At 43.5% G+C, this 20457-nt stretch overlaps 1 protein-coding gene across 1 annotated transcript in view; it reads left to right on the plus strand.

Annotated features, from left to right (window-relative positions):
• KIF15 (kinesin family member 15) overlaps nucleotides 1-20457 on the plus strand; it is a 98336-nt gene that overhangs the window by 67231 nt on the left and 10648 nt on the right. Inside the window, exons 17-25 of the mRNA XM_075212487.1 lie at nucleotides 2977-3174; nucleotides 4111-4218; nucleotides 4886-4991; nucleotides 5349-5514; nucleotides 8548-8698; nucleotides 8862-8947; nucleotides 9080-9158; nucleotides 9236-9322; nucleotides 10007-10111. Of these exons, the coding sequence (XP_075068588.1) occupies nucleotides 2977-3174; nucleotides 4111-4218; nucleotides 4886-4991; nucleotides 5349-5514; nucleotides 8548-8698; nucleotides 8862-8947; nucleotides 9080-9158; nucleotides 9236-9322; nucleotides 10007-10111 (1086 nt within the window). The remainder of the gene's footprint in view (nucleotides 1-2976; nucleotides 3175-4110; nucleotides 4219-4885; nucleotides 4992-5348; nucleotides 5515-8547; nucleotides 8699-8861; nucleotides 8948-9079; nucleotides 9159-9235; nucleotides 9323-10006; nucleotides 10112-20457) is intronic.

A 20457-nucleotide genomic window follows, 5' to 3' on the forward strand; every position in this document is an offset into this window, starting at 1 on the left:
TGTTAAAACTAACTGGACAGGAAGAGGCAGGGGGTTTGTAGAGGGGGAGGGGTTTGCCAGCAGTACTAAAGTTTAACTAGTTAGGTGCCAACTCCCAAGCTCCCCTCCACAACCCATGGTAAGCAGTGTCCCCCAGACGGAATCAGAGAAACGGATTTAATGTAAGTACATAAATCCTCTTTTTTTAGGGATCCTTTTTAGCCTAATGTTGTTTTTGGAATCTCTTAAACCAGCCAAAGACTCTCTTCGGTTTATTAATTATCAACCCATCTCACAAATTAATAACGACATTAAAATGATCTGTAATCTTTGGGTTTGTAGAATATATATCTATTGGGAGAAAGAAAGAGGGAATAGGTGTGGGGTGACCTAAATCTATCGCACCAATGATGATGAGCATATTCTCTTAAATACCAACATTATAATAGGTTTCTTATTGTTGATACTATGTTAGAGAGAGTGCAACCATATTGTTTGTACACTGAATGAAATTTGCAACTCTTTGTTTTTCTCTGGGGAATGAATCCTGTCCACTCCAGGGGTGCATCAGTATGAAAAATCCTCCCGCTAATAAACAACAAGCTCCGTTTCAAAGGACTGCTTTTTATGCTTTTCGCCCTAATGTAAAAAAAGTATCCGATAGAGTGAAGTGGAGATATATGGAGTCTGTTGGTTTCTCTGAAGACCGAATACATGCAGTTGCTGCTTTCTATAACTGTACAGCCAGGGTGGTTGCAGGTAGCAACTCATGTAAGATTATCCCCCAATAACTGGTCTGGGTGCCCCTCATTTAACGTGCTTTTTACCGTGTGGCATTGAACACATGACCCAACACTGACAATTTTGGAAATCACAAATACAAAGTCTCATTATTCAATGATCCACTATTCACAATCTAAATTATAGTCTCTCTTCCTAATGTGCTAAATGTTTTAACCAGGTCTTTCTGAAGTCTCATGATTCAAAATAAACTTTGGTACATCAGAAGTGCTCAACCTGTTTATCTCCCCCCCCCCCCCCCCCCCTCGCCTCATATTGCTAACATACTGGAAATTAACTTCAATTTTAGATTGCTCAACTCCTCCTATAGATCCTTGAGGTTTATGTGACACCGTCGCTTCTATCTTTATGCAATTATAATATTAATAGATTAATTATACTGCACTATTTGCTACAATATGAAAAAAACATTCTGTTCTGGAATAAATATCCTATATCTTAGCAGATGAATGCTACCAGAATTAATAGATTACCTTGTATATTCAGATCACTAACCTTTTCCATCAGATCTCCAGATTTTGTTTCCTTCCGAACTTGCTTACAGAATTGATTTGATCTGGGCAGAGAGGTTCCAAACAGGATGGAATTAGATTGTGTCTAAGTACGAGACCGATAAGGCACCAATATACTTTCAAGCAGTGCAAATTGCCCTGACTGGATTCCTAGGTTATGTTCTTTACCTCTGATTTCTGACTACTGTTCTTCCTTGAACCACATGTTACTAACTGTGTTAAAATAGATATTCAGCTGCTCTTTATTTGGCCATTAGGCTTTCTGACAATTTAAATTTGGATGAAAGTTAGATCTGAAATCTGGCTTTTTCCCTTGACTGATGATGATATTTATTATTGCTATATCTTACCTTATGTTGTTTTTTTTTTTGTCCGGAACGCTTGAATTCGTGACATTGGTTAAAAAAAACTCAGGGGCAGCCTACATGATACAAATTTAATAATGGTAGTGCTAAAATTGCAGGATAATCGGGATTTGGGTGGGTTAATAATTCAGCCAAACTCAACCCAAATCTTGCTCAAGTCGCTAGGATTTAGAGCATCTGTAATTTAAAATTGGTGCCATATTCCTTGATACTTAAATATTTATTATAATACAGTATATTGTAGTTTGTTTTTCTGATCTGTCGAAGTTGTATAATTGGATAAACTAAAGTATATTGGTTAATATTGTTTTATTGTGCGATTGCACTCAGCTACACCTGGCATACTGCGATCGCACGGTAAAATACGCACGCACACACTCACATTACAACATTTAGTTATTTATATAATTCATATTCATATTGGTTCCGTTATACAGTGATTTATGAGCAGATAGTATTTAGTTTATTATTAGTTTATATAATATTATATGTACACTTCAGTGTTATTTAAAGTTCAGATTATAGGAAATGTGTAATGTCTGGTATCATTTTAATCCCCTATTCATCAGCAGCTGTCCGGTTCATTCGCACAATTCATACTCTAGTTATTGATATTAGGGAATAAACCTTTAGGGGCATATTCAATTGTCCCAAAGTTCCGCGGCGTTAAAACTATTATAGTTAATACGGTAAAATCTAGCTGTATTTCAGCTCGCGGCTCAGGGAGTTGCGAGCTGAAATCCAGCGAGTATTTTACCATATTAACTGATTTTCGTTATTACGGTAATCGTGCGCGGACCGCGGGATTTTCGGCAATCCCACCGATAATTGAATATGCCCCTTGGAGTGATACCAACTGTAAAATGCTAATGGACTAGTTGTAACTGGTTTCTGGGCGGGAGAATCATCTGGAACGTTGACTTGGAGGCGGTTGTTTGAACTAGCCTATGACCTGTTTACAATGGACCCACCTAAAGTCTGGACCTATAGAAGCAAGCCATGTCATCTGCATTGTTCTCTCTGTAACACTGAATGTATATAATCATAGCTGTGCTCCCACTAGCCTCAGTCTACTCTGACCACAGTATTCTAGAGTGAAATACTGTTCACTGGTACCTGTGGGAGCGCGGTATGTATTTATCTTTTTGGTATTGCCTGTACTGTATAATCATGTATTGAACTGTTAAATTATTACATCTACTAAAATAAATTACTTTGTGCGTTGGAAACACAAAGCAATCGCTTGGGTAATGCTTATTTGAAAACGATAAAATTACTTTAATAGATCACTTTCTTAGTCTGGTTCCTCTTTTTACCAGAACATGACTACTCCGACAAGAGTCTACAACTTGAGGTCTCGACTTGTGCCTCACCTAAGCCCAGATTGCATGCAAAATGAATTTTTGGATACCCCCAAGTCAGCAGCGCATCATGACAATATAATTAATGAACCCATCCCTCCAGAGATGAGCGAGCAAGCCTATGAAGCTATTGCTGAGGAACTTCAAATAGTTCAGGTAAGTTGAAAAGCTGCTTTTGTTAGTCATTTGGTCATTGTAGTTATATTGGCAGTTTAACAATGGTCCGCTGGAGTTTGTGAAACCACCTGCAGCCCTCCCAGAAGTAGATTAGAAAGAATTTGACCTGCATGCAGGAGTTAATTCTGGATAAGACCCTCTGTAAATCATGAATAAGCTGCTTTGAAACCAGTGACGCACAGCACACCCTTTCTAGCATTTGCTTTTGCATGGTTTAGTTTCAAATACAGTCAAGCAAAATTGAGGAATACATTTTCTGCTTTAGATTAAAAGGATTACTTGCTTCAAGTCAGTAGCAATGGAACAACCACCATTCATTCCTTTAAAGATTAATAGATTAACAATTAATACTACAGCTTTCACTTGAGACGGCAGTCTACAGAGCAGAAGAACACAACAATTGGTCATAGAGCCATAGGTCACTAGCTGTGCCCTATGTCGGCCCTGCCTCCTGTTCACATCATCACGCCAGTTCAGGTAGATGACATTCAAGATCCTAGTGCAAATAGTGTCACTTTGGGACTCAATCTTCATCGGCCTGAAACAGTTCAATTACATGGTCTGGAGGCTGGCCCTACCTAGGACTCGTCATGCTGCCTTCTGTTGTCCTGATAGAATTATGGCTACAACAAAGCAGAGAAAGGTATCCCAGAGGTGGGAACTCCATTATCCTATAGGAGGGACCCAGTTTCAGATAGGAGAAGCAAGGGGGTTGTGGTGTAAATTTTAAAATTTTCATTTGGAATTGGCCTGTAACTGTGCATAGCTGAATCCAACTTATTGACTTTGCCAGTTGTACACAGCATTTTCCATGGATGCAAGTCCTCAAAACATGAACTGTTGGACTTGCTTGAAAGGGTTAATCAACATTTATATTCGTAAATTTGTGACTGGTTTTGTATTTTTCCATTAAAGGAGCAAGTAACAGCTCTGCAAGCTAAACTTGATGAAGAAGAGAGTAAAAATTTGAAGCTCCAACAGCAAGTGAACAAGATGGAGCATCATTCAGCTCAGATGCAAGAGGTAGGGTGACCGCAACAATAAGGCATGATGTCTACAGCACTTGCCAATATGAGGCATGTCACACATACAGACTTCACCATCAGATGAACACCGCACATATAAAACATAATAGTACATTATAAGGCAAAAATGGCATAATACATGTGTTATCAAATGCAAATTAGATTTGTCCTTTCACATTTTAAATATTAACTATAAATGCTATTGCTGATATTGTCACCTGTCTAGCTGTGTTATTTCATTTCAAATTACTGTTTGTCTTCAGTCTAAGCTGGCTTTTTTGAAAATGAATCTTTGGGGGGTTTTTTCTTTTGTATTATTTAGTATAAGACACATCTTGACACCAGTATATCAATGTCTACATGTATCCTTTTATTTTTAACAAAGATTCATTCACCTTCAGCTATTTAAGACAATCATATATTTTAACAAATAATACACACACACACACATGGGCGAAAACTGGATCCCCTGACATAAAAATGTGTTTTATCTATCTCGCAATATTGAGGTGCAGTCCAGAGGGTAGACAATGGATACCTTGTTTACTCTAGCACCAAACCATTCGCCAGCCACACTTGATTAAACTACACTTGGTGCTGTAGAAAACAAGGTGTCTTCGCCAGGCTACTGGCAACACTGACCATGCCTATTTATATCCCAACAGCTTTTCTCTTCAGAAAGGGCCAGCTGGAACGGGAAACATCAGGAGCTTCTTGAACAGATTCATGGTTTTGAAAAACAGCAGCAAGACTTTAAGAGCGGGGAAGATGGTAAGGGGTGTCGCCTTCTCCTGCCTTTCAAACGGCACTGACCCTCCCACTTTGCTTGCCACAAACCTTTATGTATCCACCTCCTATTATGAGACATATTCCCTGTGTCACAGAAAGTATTACGAAAGAAAAGAATGTCAAATTTTGTTTTTGTTTTGATCTGTGTTTTTATTTTCCTCCTTTTTTTTTTTTTGTTTTTTCCTTTTTTATACCAGTAAAGTACACAAAACAAATAAAAGCCATCATTTTCTTATTATTCTTATTATCCACAAATTAATTTAAAAAAAAAACTCTATGGGACATATCTAATCTCGCATTTTGCCAACAGTTAGTTAATTGCCACACTTCTATTTTAAGTGTTAAAGAGTGAGGTCCATGATCTCCGAGTGGTCCTTCAGTCTGCAGACCGTGAGCTTCGAACAGTGAAGAATGAGTATAGCCAGTACAAAGAAAAACAAGACAAAGAAATGACTCAGTTATCCAACCAACACATTAATGTGCAGCTACAACTAGATAACGTCAGGTAATACAACATACAATGCACAGTATAATTTTCTCCTATGCGTTTTGTTTTTTTTGCTTTTTGTTTTTCCCCTATTTTGCATCTTCACAACATTTAGAATTAAATTTAACAAAACTTTTTGTATCCACCATTTCATCTAGATATAGTGGCTTTAGATGGTCATGTGAGTTGACATTCACTAGTGTTAACTCTTACTAAAAGCATATGGAAACATTCTGGTGACTTGAAATTGTAAAATTTAAAGTTTTGAATATAACAGATCCTGACCCTGTTGCTGCTCCATCTGCCTGTCATTGACAGTTGTAACCAGAAAATGGGCTGTCGAGCAGCAACACGACACATTCCTCTCTCTCCCCTACTTCTTCTTCATTACTTTTAAAAGCATTAATCTGTGGCATGCCACCATTAGAAATGTTTGTAAACATTATGTTGTGTGAATAGGTTATAAAGTACCTATCACCCTTGGGAAAGTGGTGTTTTTACATTATGCACTATATGAGCATTCACAAAGCATGGCTGCTGTGATATTGAGAGATTGAACAGATTGTAAAATTAATGTGATATTGAAAGATTGAACACTACGGAGTATAGCTATTTTATTAAAACTTTTATTTTCTTTTTTTATATGCTTGCTTTGTCAATAGGGACGTAGTTGATTTTTTTTGTCTTTATAATGTAACACATATGGGAATAAATAAAAATGATAAATGTGTTCTCTTTCCCCAAATATTCAGCTGCTTACTACAGTCACATAAACTGACACAATCGTACTCACACAGGGATGTCCCTGAATTCCATCTTGTGTGTCTTTGGACAGGTGCTGTGCAAGCACTGAGAATGGAATCTACACTCATGGCCAAAAGTTTTGAGAATAACAGAAATATTATTTTTCACAATGCCTACTGCTTTTATGATGGCAATTTGCATATACTCCAGAGTGTCATGAAGAGAGATCAGATGAATTGCAATTAATTTCAAAGTCATTCTTTGTCATGACAATGAACTTTATCCCAAAAACAACATTTCCACTGCATTTCAGCCCTGCCACCAAAGGACCAGCTGACATCAGATTCTCTTGTTAACACAGCTGAGTGTTGATGAGGATAGGGCTGGAGAACACTCTGTCATGCTGATTGAGTTAGAATAACAGACTGGAAGCTTTAACAGAGGAAGAAAATTGATTTCAACCACCACCCTCCTTTTAACCATGGTTATCTGCAAGGAAACACGTGCAGTCATCATTGCTTTGCACAAAAAGGGCTTCACAGGCAAGGATATTGCTGGTAGTAAGATTGCACCTAAATCAACCATTTGTCGTATCATCAAGAAGTTGAAGGAGAGATGTTAAATACTTGTGAAGAAGGCTTCAGGGCGTCCAAGAATGTCCAGCAAGCGCCAGGACGTCTCCTAAAGTTGATTCAGCTGCGGGATCGGGGCACCACTAGTGCAGAGCTTGCTCAGGAATGGCAGCATGCAGGTGTGAGTGGATCTGCATGCACAGTTAGGCAAAGACTTTTGAAGGATGGCCTGGTGTCAAGAAGGCCAGTAAAGGAAGCTACTTCTCTCCAGGAAAATCATCAGGGGTAGACTGATATTCTGAAAAAGGTACAGGGATTGGACTGCAAAGGACTGAGGTAAAGTCATTTTCTCTGATTAATCCCCTGTCAGAGATAGCCTCTATTGGGTCCTTTCTCTCGAGCCCTGGCACCTGTCTTAAGTGGGTATCGATCGATAGAGAGACAGACAAAGTTCAGTTGTAAGGCTGAAAACTCAATCTGGTTCTGACCAGCCCCCAGTCAGAGTAGCTTTATTTATACACAGAAGATGGCATAAAAAGATGTATGGTTACACAACAAAACAGCAGTTTGACATTTAGGATCAGCAGATGTTCTTGTTCCAGTCTCGCAAACCTGAGGCGGAAATGGCTGCGGTTTCAATGGTGTGGGGTTTTCACAGGAAACTGCTAGATGTGCAGACTTCTTGAGAACATGTGAAACAAAGCAGAAGAACAAGAAGTCAAGTATCGGTTACATGGTAATGCTCTGCAGAGCCCTGCAGATTATTGCTCAGACATTAATTATACAAAATGTATTATTCTTCAGAAATTGATTAAATGGATATCTCTCACACCCCTTTCGTATTGTTTGGGGCATCTGGAAAAATGCTTGTCCATAGAAGGAAAGGTGAGCACTACAATCAGTCAAGTGTCATGCCAACGGTAAAGCATCCTGCGACCATTCATATGTGGGGTTGCTTCTCAGCCAAGGGAGTGGACTCACTCACAATTTTTAAAAGAACACAGCCATGAATAAAGAATGGTACCAAAACATCCTCCAAGAGCAATTTCTCCCAACCACCCAAGAAAAGTTTGTGACGAACAATATCTTTTCCAGCATGATGTAGCGCCTTGCAATAAGGCAAAAGTGATAACTAAGTGGCTCGGGGTTCAAAACATTGAAATTTTGGGTCCATGGCCGGGAAACTACCCAGACCTTAATCCGATTGAGAACTTGTGGTTAATCCTCAAGAGATGGGTGGACAAACAAAAACCCACAAATTCTGACAAACTCCAAGCATTGATTAGGCAAGAATGGGCGGCCACCAGTCAGTATGTGGCCCAGAAGTTGATTGACAGCATGCCAGGGCGAATTGCAGAGGTTTTCAAAGAGAAGGGTCAACACTGCAAATATTGACTCTTTGCATGAACTTAATGTAATTGTCAATAAAAGCCTTGGACACTTATTAAATGCTTGTAATTTTAATTCAGTATACCATAGCAACATCTGACAAAAGGTCTAAAAACACAGAAGCAGCAAACTTTGTGAAAACCAATACATGTCATTCTCAAAACTTTTGTCCATGACTCTAAGCACAGTAGGCTGTAATATAAAAAAAAAAATACCACACCGCCAACATGCATTTTAATACTTTTCAATGGTTACACACAAATTTTTTACACTGTTTGAAAATTGCTGTCCTAATTCGGTAATGTTTCCATTAACCTGTAATGTATAAACATGTTTAATCATTTAGGCTAGAGCATGAAACTTTATTGGAGGAGAAGCGATCCATCCAAGATGCCTATGATAACCTGGAAGAAGTAATGAAATTTGAGACTGACCAACTAAAACAAGAACTTTTTGAAGGCAAACAGGAGACTGAGACCCTGAAAGCTGAACTTGGTGTAAGATGTAATTTTTTTTTGTATGTTTATATGGAGATCAAGTGTATCTGCGATGTAAATAATGTAATTTTTTTCTGTAGCTTTTTTTCCCCCTATGTAAAATTGTTACAGTACAGTCCTACAATGTACATTTGTGTTTAACACAAACATTATACTTTAACAGAATCTTTTGGAGCTTTTAGAAACTGAAAAGGGGCACAGACAAAGCCTGAAATCTCAGCTGGAGGAGGACAAAGAGAACAACTCCAAGTATGTGAAATGTTACAAGGTGGTGTAATAAAGTAGAACACTGATCACCAGCATAAATTAAGGGTCTTGGTACTTTGTGATGCATTATAAGGATTTACAATAATCTAATTTATGAAATGCTACTGTTTGTAGAGAGCTTCTGAAAGTTCTGGAGGAAAATGTGAATCTCAAGAAACAGTGTTCTGACTTGGTAACAAAGTGTGAACTGCAGGTACAGCCTTGACTTGTTTGTATATTATTTTAAATAAAATATTATTTAAAGTTGCTCACAAGTTTAATCATCTTCAGGTCACAGAACTTCAATCACTTAAACTCCATTTAACTTCTTCCAAAGAGACTATAATGGAATTGGAGAAGAAAAGTTCTTTAGATAAGGTAGGCTTCACATTTGTATCTATAAAGTCACTTAAATGAAGAGTCCTGCCTTCATAATACAAGTAATGCCAAGTCTACAGAGAAGCTACCTTACATAAGTGAATGCTGCTGCCTCCAACAGGAAGGTCCTCAAGTGACTGGTCATTCTTAGGCATTTCTCTTCTCCTCATGGATTGGTTATACTTACTGTTAAATGGTGGTTCTTGTCTCCCTAATAGGCTAGTAGTAAACTGAGGAGCAGGAGAGCAGTGTGGTTTTAGGGGAGAGGAGTAGTCTTTTTGTTTTTTTGTTTTTTCCCCCTAGTTCCATGCCTACTAGAGGGTGAAACATAATGTAAAGTCTGTGCAGCATTGGAGAAAGGGATTTAATTGTTAGTATATTATATCCCTTTTTCTAAATTTGAGGGCTTTATACATCTAAATATACTTTGTAATTTTTATTTTATTTTACTCAAATATCCCACTATAACGCTGCCAGTCAAAAATGGCCAGATGTGGTCACCTATGTCAGAGATCCTATTCTGTCTGTCCTGTTTGTTGATGAAAGTGTAAAGCTCTCAAGTAGTATAGAAATGGGGTACACTTTTAGTTGAAGGAAGTCCTTCAAACATTTCTAAACAGTGTAAAAAATATACATGTATCAATAAATGACAATGTCCTGTCACCTGCTTGTTGTTTACCTTAGGAGATCATGGCTGACCTTATGAACCAAATTCAAGGATTGAGAACAACAATCATACACAAAACGGAGTCTATAGATGTTCTTACAAGGGAGCTGGAAGACCTCAATGTAGGTGCCCTCCCTTCCCATCTGTCATTTTACTCTGTATTCCAATTTAACAAAATAACCTATGTATTGGCTATAATACTGTGCATGAGATATTGCAGTTCTTAACTGACATTCTAGAAAGGGATCTTAACACATTATTAATTATTTTTCACTTGTTAATTTGAGGGAGGGATATTTGTTTTGTTTTTAGAAACGATTATTAAATTGTAGTGTACAGCATGTCAGGGCAAGTGTGTTGCTGATGCTTGAGCCTGTAGAACGTATTGGGAGGGTCTGAATTTTATTATTTCTCTTTCATCCAGTCTGGGGGACACTGCTTACCATGGGGTTGTGCAGGGGAGCATGGGAATTGGCACCTAGCTAGTTAACTTTAGCACTGCTGACAGAGCCCTCCCCTCTACAATCCCCCTGCCTCTTCCTCTTCAGTTTTTTCTAGGTGCCCAAGGAGTTGGGCAGGTTTTTTTGAAGCTAGTTATTTAATTTTAATTTGATGTTCTTTTTATTAGCTTTTAATTTATTTTAACAGTAGTTAGGTGGATGGCAGAGCTGGGAGTGTGTTCTATTATAGAGAGCACACTCCCAGAAAAATAGGAGCATGACAGGGCTCTGTCAGAGAGAGCAAGACGGCTCTCAATGGCAGAGATAGGTGGTCAGATTGCAGAGTGACAAGCGGTCTCGCGGACCGCTGTCACTCTCGGAGGCTCCCCCGATAACCGGCGCTGCCACTGCAGGCATAGAGCGCGGGTTATCGGAATACACTGCCAGCGGACATGTTTTTTTTATTTCATCGGTCCGCGGAGGAATAGGAGGAAGTAGGAGATGGGGGCCATACCAAGATGCCTCCTCAGAAAAAGGAGGGGGTATCGAACACTGCAAGAGACCTCCCTTTTTTTTTTTTTTTTCGGTCTCCATTACTCTGCCGATAACATTAACATTAAGTTCCTTTTTTTAAAAAAAAAAGAGACCAGAATGCCGGAGGAGGGGGAACTAGAGTACAGAGAGCTCCCTTGCTCTTCAGCGCAGTGGAACAATCCAAGTCTTCTGGCGCCACAGAAGCCTGGGAAAGAACTTATCTTGGAGGGAGCAGGCACCAGGACACTGCTGTTGGACTTCTCCCCTGTGTGGCCCTTTTGGCGAAGTACCAAAGATTTCTTTAAGCATTTCCAGCAAACTGTATTTTGTGGTTTACAAAGGGGGGCTAGTAAGGGTTATATTGTGGTTTTCTTACTTGCCTAAATATCACACTGTTTGTTAACACACGTACAAGTGCAACTTTTATTATAGATTAGTTGATTACTTGTTTCTTGCTCAGTCTCTCTCAATCTCTCTTTATCTGGTGTGTTTGGTGTTCCTTTCCTTTGTGAAATGTCACATAAAGGAAAAGACCCTATGACTAAATATTTTACATGTTTTAGATGTAAGGTTAAATTACCATGTGGGCAGAAGGACCCGTTGGCGCTCTGCTCTACTTGCGAAAGGGGGGGCCCCCTCTGCGCAAACCAAACACACTCCAGCCCCGCTGATGGAGGAGCCGGCCTGGGTGGCTTCACTGACACAGTCGGTTTCCTCTTTAGCACAGATTATCACTCAATCTACTCAGTTACTGACAAGTGTGGCAGCCCTTCCTGCTGTGTCAAATAATACTGTTACAGCTTTGGGACTCCCTGCTGCCAGAGTTTCTCCTGAAATGGCTATAGTAGGACCTTCCTCTTTAGTAACGGATCAGCCCCCTGGTCCGCCAGAACAGGCATGTTCCTCAGCATTTATAAAGGGTTTAGACAGGCTAAATCAGTTGCTTGAATCCCCAGATTTACCCCCTTCTACAAGAAAGCGTCTTAGATCCGCAAATCCTCTACTGGTCCTTTCGGATTCTGAGGGGTTTTCTGAAGAGGAAGGCGACATAAACGTTGATCCTGACCAGGTTCAGCTGTTGGAACAGGAAGAAAACGTTAGATACCAAGGTGTTAATGATTTGGTTTTAGCGGTGAGGCAGGCTCTGGACCTCCCAGAAAGGGAGGATCCTGGTTCTATAGACAGAAGCCTCTTTAAGAAAGCCAAAAGTCGAGTTATTCGGTTTCCTCCTTCTGTATCCATTGCAGGAAGAGGACGTGGCTCGATGGGAAGGGATTCCTAAAGTAGATACTCCAGTAGTCCTTTTGGCTCGACACACTATCCTGCCAGTCCCGGGCACAGCAACTCTGCAGGACCCCACTGACCGCAGAGTTGAATCTCAGCTAAAATCTATTTTTGTAGCAGCAGTTCTTCCTTTAGACCAGGGGTGTCCAACCTTTTAGCTTCCCTGGGCCACATTGTAAGGCGACAAGTTGTTTTGGGCCGCACATAAAATACACTAGCACTAATGATAGCTGATCATCCAAAAAAAACATAGAAAACATTGCTAATGCTCCTTGTTGTTGCTCAGTGCTTCAATGACATGCTAATGGCTGCTGTCAAACATCAAGTGATATAGTTACAACATTTTATGAAGGGCTTCAATACAGCAGTCATTAAGATAGGAAGATATGGTCCGTGATGCTCCAGGACCAGGTGAGTTTATGCACTAGTCAGCGTCCCTTGAAATAAAAGAACCCCAAAAAAACAAACCCCTTAACTTACCTTTTAATCGGCTTGTTCTCTGATCCTCTTCTCGTTTTTTCCGTTTCACTGCTGCTGATAGTTCGCGCGGGTGACTCCTATGTGCTGTGCTCCGCAATGGATGTCAGACGTGATGAAGTCACGCCCGACATTCACTGCGAGCGCCGCACGGAGGAGGAGACCGGGGTGGGGCCGCGTGACCACAAGGTAAGTATTTTCTTATCTTTTTCTTTTTTTGCAGGATTTTTTTTTTTATTAACAGTGCTGCCCGCTTGCCACAAACAAAACTCCTGCTGGGCCACATTTACAGGCATGCTGGGCCGCATGCAGGCCGCGGGTTGGACAACCCTGCTTTAGACCCACCTTTGCTTCGGCTTGGGTTGCTAGAGCCATGGAAGCATGGGCAGAACAACTGGCAGAGGCCTTACAGAACTCAGAATTACTTCCCCTAGCTTTACGTTTGAAAGAGACATCAGGGTACCTTTATGGGGCGGCTCAAAACACAGCGTCTGTGTCCTCCGCTATTCAGGCTGCAGCAATTTCAGCAAGAAGAACGTTATAGCTGAAATCCTGGGAGGTGGATTCAGAATCTAAGAAATCCCTTGAAACCATTCCCTTTTCAGCAGCAGGTTTGTGTTGGCTGGAGTTAGACAGTATGATTTTGTAGGCAACGGGTGGCAAAAGCACTTTCTTGCCAGTACACACAAGTAGAGGCCGGGCCCCACGCTTCAGCTCCTTTAGGCAGTCCTTTCAGGGGACCTCCTTTCCTAGGGGCCAGTCATTTAGGGGTAGACAACCGAATGCTAGAGGCTTCTCAGTCAGAGGTAGGTCCTCGTTTGCAGCTAGGCGCCAGGCCTCCAAGGCTCAAGAGAAGCCTGCGTCCTGACTGCCACTCTACTCTCCAGGAGGCGGCGGCAGTGGGGGGACGTCTGTCGCTTTTTTAGGAACAGTGGACAGCGTCCTCTCAGGATCCTTGGATTCGGGGCATTATATCAAGGGGGTACATGATAGACCTGCTGGGTCCGATACCACATCGTTTCTTTGTAACCCCGCTACCCCGAGATCCACAAAGAAGACAGGCGATACAGGGTTGTGTCGCCTCTCTTCTTTCGCAAAGAGTTATTGGCAGGGTCCCAGAAAAAGATTTGAATAAAACCCCTTTCTGGTCAGGAAGCCGAACGGGTCCTTTCGACCCATCTTAAACTTAAAGAACCTCAATGTACACTTACGGGTGGACAGATTTCGGATGGAATCCCTGAGGTCGGTAATAAACGGCTTAGAGAAGGATCCGTTTATGGCTTCCATAGACATAAAGGACGCATACCTCCACGTTCCCATTTGGATTGGTCATCAGCCTCTCCTGAGATTCACAGTGGGGGCCTCCCACTATCAGTTTCTGGCTCTCCCCTTCGGCCTCTCCACGGCTCCAAGGGTCTTCACGAAGATCATGTCAGTGATGGCAGCGTGCCTTCACTTAAAGGGAATTCAGGTCGTGCCTTACTTAGATGATCTGCTCATCAAATCCTCCTCAGAGATTTGCTTGCGTCATCACTTATCCCTCACCATAGCTTTCCTCGAGAGCCATCGGTGGCTGATAAACTTAAAGAAATCCCAGGTGGTTCTGTGCCAACGCATGTTCTTCCTAGGACTCATCATGGACACCAGTCAGCGGAAGGTGTTCCTGCCTGCGGAGAAGATCAGTTTGATTCAGAGTATAACATCTCAGGTCTTGTCCTCTCCCAGTTCCTCAATTCATTTGTGCATGCGTCTTCTAGGAAAGATGGTGGCCTCCTTCGAGACGATCCCCTTCGGTCGGGCACATTCACGATGCTTCCAGTGGGATCTGTTGACGAAATGGTCGGGATCCCACTTAGTTGTATCGCCAGATGATCTTGCTGTCTCCGGAGGCGAGAGGATTGCTTTAGTGGTGGCTGGTTCAGGATCACATGTTGGTGGGCAGGTCCTTTGCTCCGTGGTCATGGATCATTGCCACAACAGACGCCAGCCTAAAAGGTTGGGGGGCTGTAGTACTGCATCTCCGGCTCCAGGGGCTTTGGTCAGTTCAGGAATCAGCCCTATCCATCAACACATCAGAGTTGAAGGCAATTCTTTTGGCTCTTCGGGGGGCCCAGACTCCTCTTCGGGGCCATCCAGTCAGGGTTCAGTCCGACAATGCCACTGCTGTGGCATATGTCAACAGACAGGGAAGAACGAGGAGTGCAGCTGCAATGCAAGTAGCAGCTCAAATATTTCTTTGTGCGGAACAGTATGTTCCAGCTATCTCGGCAGTGTTCATTCCAGGAATAAAGAATTGGGAGGCCGATTATCTCAGTCGCAATGCGATGATGCCAGGGGAGTGGTCCGTCCATCCGGAAGTATTCAGTCGCTAGATGGGGTCTTCCGGATATAGATCTCATGGCCTCCAGACACAACAAAAAGGTTCCAAGGTTTTGCGCAAGGGACCCTTAGCGGTAGCAGTGGATGTCATGACCATGAAATGGGATTTCAGGTTGGGATATCAGTTTCCCCCGATTCCCATGCTTCCTCGAGTACTCAAACGAGTGAGGCAGGGCGGTCTGCCGGTAATTTTAATAGCTCCCCATGACCGCGTCGAGTGTGGTACGCGGACATAATCTCCCTCGCGGGAGGACGGGAACTTTGTCTTCCGTCGCAAGACGATCTTCTTCTACAAGGTCCTTTTCGTCACCAGAACTTACCTCAGCTCAGTTTAACGGCATGGCTGTTGAAGCCAGGCTCTGGAGGGCTAGGGGTTTTTCCTCCAGTGTAGTGAACACTCTGCTGCGAGCACAAAAGCCGGTTTCAGCTCGTATCTATCATCGTATTTGGCGGGCCTATATCAGATGGTGTGAAGACAGGTCCTGTCACACGTCCTCTTTTTGTCTCCCTAGGTTGTTGGCTTTTCTTCAGGATGGGCTGGAAGCGGGTCTCCGTTTAGGTTCCTTTTAAGAGTTCAGGTATCAGCCCTTTCAGTTTTCTTTCACCTGAAGTTAGCGGATTTGCCAGACATCAAGGCTTTTTTTCAGGGAGTCTTACATATTCAGCCTCCCTACGTTCCGCCTACAGCACCATGGGATCTTAACCTGGTACTTGATATGCTTAAAGGGCCTCCTTTTGAGCCTTTACTTGCGGCAGATTTTAGGTGTTTGACCTGGAAAGTCGTCTTTCTTTTAGCAATTGCCTTTGCACACAGGGTTTCAGAATTGGGAGCTCTGTTTTGCCAGGAACTATATCTGTTTTTTCACAAGGACAGAGCGGTATTAAGAACTCTCCCTTTTTTTGTTCCAAAAGTAGTTTCGGCATTCCATTTGAACCAGAAAATTGTGGTTACGGTCTTTTCATCGACTTCTCATTCTGATCAGCAGTCTATGGAAAAGTTAGACATGGTTAGGGCTCTCCATATTTATGTTCAGAGAACTTCCCAAATTAGGCGTACAGATTCTCTGTTTGTACTTTCTGATTCTAATAAAAGAGGCTGGCCAGCCTCAAAACAGTCTATTGCAAGATGGATTACGGGCAACCATTAAGCAAGCTTACATAAGGGCTAACCGTCCTGTGCCAGAGAGACTTACGGCCCATTCCACCAGAACGGTAGGGGCATCGTGGGCAGCGAGAAATGGGGCTTCTGCGGACCAGCTTTGCAGGGCAGCCACCTGGTCCTCTGTCCACACCTTTACAAAATTTTATCAGTTTAATGTATTTGCGTCTGCGGATGCAAATTTCGCTCGTAGTGCTCTACGAGCGGGGCTTTCAGAGCGGTCCCACCCTTAGGGGGCTGCTTTAGAACGTCCCCATGGTAAGCAGTGTCCCCCAAACTGGATGAAAGAGAAAAGAGGATTTTTGTACTTGCGTTAAATCCGTTTCTCTGATTCCGTCTGGGGGACACTGCGATCCCTCCCTTCTGCTTTTCCTCTGTGTGCTCTTGGTTGTTTGGCCTTTTCTCCTTGGGGCTTTTTAATTAACTGAAGAGGAAGAGGCAGGGGGATTGTAGAGGGTAAGTGGTCTGTCAGCAGTGGTAAAGTTAACTAGCTAGGTGCCAACTCCCGTGCTCCCCTCCACAACCCCATGGTAAGCAGTGTCCCCCAGACGGAATCAGAGAAACGGATTTAACGTAAGTACAAAAATCCTCTTTTCTCCTTCATCTGGTCTGGGGGACACTGCTTACCATGGGTTGTGGAGGGGAGCTTGGGAGTTGGCACCTAACTAGTTAATTTAGTACTGCTGGCAAACCCCTCCCCTCTACAAACCCCCTGCCTCTTCCTGTCCAGTTTTTTTTAGGTGCCCTGGAGTTGGGCAGCCTTTTTGTTTAGTGCTTAGTTTAATGTTAAGAAATTTTCTTTTTTCTTTTAATTTTTACTTTTTTTTCAGGTGGCAGCGCTGGAGTGTGTTCTTATATAGAGAACACACTCACAGCGTAGCAGCGCAGGCATTCCCCTGTCAGCTGAGAGCCAGCGGTTCTCACTGACAGGGACTGAAGTACAAAGTGCCTGATTGAAGGGAGTGACAAGCGGTATCATGGACCGCTGCACTCCTATAGCCTCCCCGATAACCGGCGCTGCCATTACAGGCATAGAGCGCCGGTTATCGGATAATGAAAATGGCGGCGGCCATCTTGGATTTTGGCTGCAGCGCCGAGGAGAAGGGGCAAAACCAAGATTCCCCCCTCAGACATAGGAGGGGGGCATCTGAGACCTTCCGCTGCGGAGACCTCTGTCCTAGAGGTCTCCACCACTCTGCCACGATTATGCAAGTTCTTTTGGAGTTTTTTGAGGAGAAGAACATGGAAAAGAACTATAGGAAGGGGGAGCTAATACATAGAGTTCCCCCTCTCCTTACAGAGAGAGAGATGGTCTTTCCCAGGTCTTTTGGCGCCAGCACAAGCCCGGGAAGAGGAACAGAGCTGAGGAGAAAACACAGACTGCTGTTAGGATAGGAACAGGGTTTTATTCCAACCTATTCCTAGTCTCCAAGCCGGACGGCTCCTTTCTCCCTATCCTAAACCTAAAGGGCCTCAATGTCCACTTAAAGGTGGACAAGTTTCGGATGGAATCTCTAAGGTCAGTGATAAACGGCCTAGAGAAATATCAGTTCATAGCGTACATAGATATAAAGAACGCGTATCTCCATATTCCCATTTGGATCCACCATCAGTCCCTTCTCAGATTTTCGGTGGGATCAGTTTCGGGCCCTCCCCTTTGGCCTATCAACAGCGCCAAGGGTCTTCACAAAGATCATGTCAGTGATGGCAGCATGTCTTCACCTGCAGGGTGTTCAGGTCGTTCCTTATTTGGACGACCTGCTAATCAAGGCTTCCTCAGAGAGTTGCCTAAGCTATCGCCTATCCCTCACCCAAGCGGTTCTCGAGGGCCACGGATGGCTGATAAATTTTTATGAAATCCCAGTTGGTTCCGTGTCAGCGCATGGTGTTCCTGGAACTCATCATGGACACCAGCAAACAAAGGATATTTCTCCCGGTAGAGAAGATCACCTCTATTCAGAAGGTAACCTCTCAGGTTCTGTCTTCTCCCAGACTCTCAATGCACTTGTGCAGGAGGCTACTGGGAAAGATGGGGGCCTCCTTCGAGACCATTCCCTTCAGTCGAGCTCATTCTCGATGTTTCCAGTGGGACCTATTGTCAAAGTGGTCAGGTTCACACCTACGCCTAGATCTTCAGAAGATTTCTCTATCCAAGAGGGCGAGAACATCTCTTCAGTGGTGGCTGTGCCAGGATCACTTGAACGTGGGCAGATCCTTCGCACCTTGGTCGTGGATCATAGCCACGACGGACGCCAGCCTCAAAGGTTGGGGGGGCGGTGGTCCTGCACCTCCGGCTCCGGGGATGTTGGTCGGTTCAGGAGTCGGCTCTCCCAATAAATGTATTGGAATTGAAGGCCATTTTTTCTAGCCCTTCAGGGAGCGCAATCCCTTCTTCAGGGCCACCCAGTCCGTATCCAGTCCGACAATGCCACGGCCGTGGCATATGTCAACAGACAAGGAGGAACTAGGAGCGCAGCGGCGATGGCTATCGCAGCCCAAATATTGGTTTGGACAGAGCTATATGTTCCGGCAATATCAGCAGTTTTCATTCCAGGAATAGAAAACTGGGAGGCGGACTATCTAAGTCGAAACCAGATGATGCCGGGGGAGTGGTCACTTCACCCGGAAGTCTTCCAATCTCTGGTTCACAGGTGGGGTCTTCCAGACATAGACCTCATGGCCTCCAGACACAACAAAGAGGTCCACAGGTTCTGCGCAAGGGTAAGAGATCCCCTAGCGGCGGCAGTGGACGTCCTGACGATGTCATGGGAATTCAGGATGGGATATCTGTTTCCTCCGATCCCCATGCTTCCTCGCGTCCTCAGACGAGTTCGACAGGGTTTCCTACCAGTAATTCTGGTAGCCCCCTTCTGGCCACGGCGTGTGTGGTTCGCAGAAATAATATCTATGGCAGAAGGTCCGGGATTCCACCTTCCGTATCGTCACGACCTTCTTCTTCTTCATCTCGCATCTATCACCGGATTTGGAAGGCATATATTAGATGGTGTGAAAGTAGGACATACAACTCGTCCTCCTTTCGCCTCCCTTGCTTGTTAGCTTTCCTTCAGCATGGCTTAGAGGCAGGCCTTAGATTAGGCTCCTTAAAGGTTCAGGTTTCAGCCTTTTGATATTTTTCCATACGAAGTTGGCTGACTTACCAGAAATTAGGACCTTTTTCCAAGGAGTTCTCCATATACAGCCTCCTTATGTTCCTCCTACAGCTCCATGGGATCTCATCTTGGTTCTGGACATGCTCAAGGGACCCCCTTTCGAGCCTTTGAACAAGGTGGATTTGAAGTGTTTGACCTGGAAGGTCCTCTTTCTTCTGGCCATTGCCTCTGCTCGCAGAGTTTCTGAATTAGGAGCCCTGTCCTGTCGGGAACCTTATTTGGTGTTCCACGAGGACAGAGCGGTGTTAAGAACCCTTCCTTCTTTTGTGCCAAAGGTAGTTTCGGCTTTCATCTAAACCAGGAAATAATTGTTCCGGTTTTCTCATCCACTTCTCATACGGATCAGCAATTGATGGAAAAGTTGGATGTGGTTAGAGCTCTCCGCATTTATGTTTAAAGAACTTCCCTGATTAGACGAACTGACTCACTGTTTGTTCTTTATGACGCTACTAAGAGAGGCTGGCCAGCCTTCAAAACAATCCATCACCAGATGGATTACGTCTACCATCAGGCAAGCTTATATTAATGCTAACCGTGCTGTGCCGGAGAGACTTACGGCCCATTCCACCATATCGGTGGGGGCCTCGTGGGCAGCAAGGAATGGAGCTTCTGCGGACCAGCTCTGCAGGGCAGCCACCTGGTCCTCTGTCCACACCTTTACCAATTTTTACCAGTTTAAGATATTTGCCTCTGCGGATGCAAATTTTGCTCGTAGTGCTTTACGAGCAGGGCTTTCAGAGTAGTCCCACCCTTAGGGGGCTGCTTTAGAACGTCCCCATGGTAAGCAGTGTCCCCCAGACCGGATGAAGGAGAAAAGAGGATTTATGTACTTGCGTTAAATCCGTTTCTCTGATTCCGTCTGGGGGACACTGCGATCCCTCCCTTCTGTTTTCTTCTGTGTGTTCTTGTGTGACTGCCCTTTTTATTTTGGGCTTGTTAAAACTAACTGGACAGGAAGAGGCAGGGGGTTTGTAGAGGGTAGGGGTTTGCCAGCAGTACTAAATTAACTAGTTAGGTGCCAACTC

The sequence above is a fragment of the Mixophyes fleayi genome, chromosome 5, assembly GCF_038048845.1.
Source record: "Mixophyes fleayi isolate aMixFle1 chromosome 5, aMixFle1.hap1, whole genome shotgun sequence".
NCBI lineage: Eukaryota > Metazoa > Chordata > Amphibia > Anura > Limnodynastidae > Mixophyes > Mixophyes fleayi.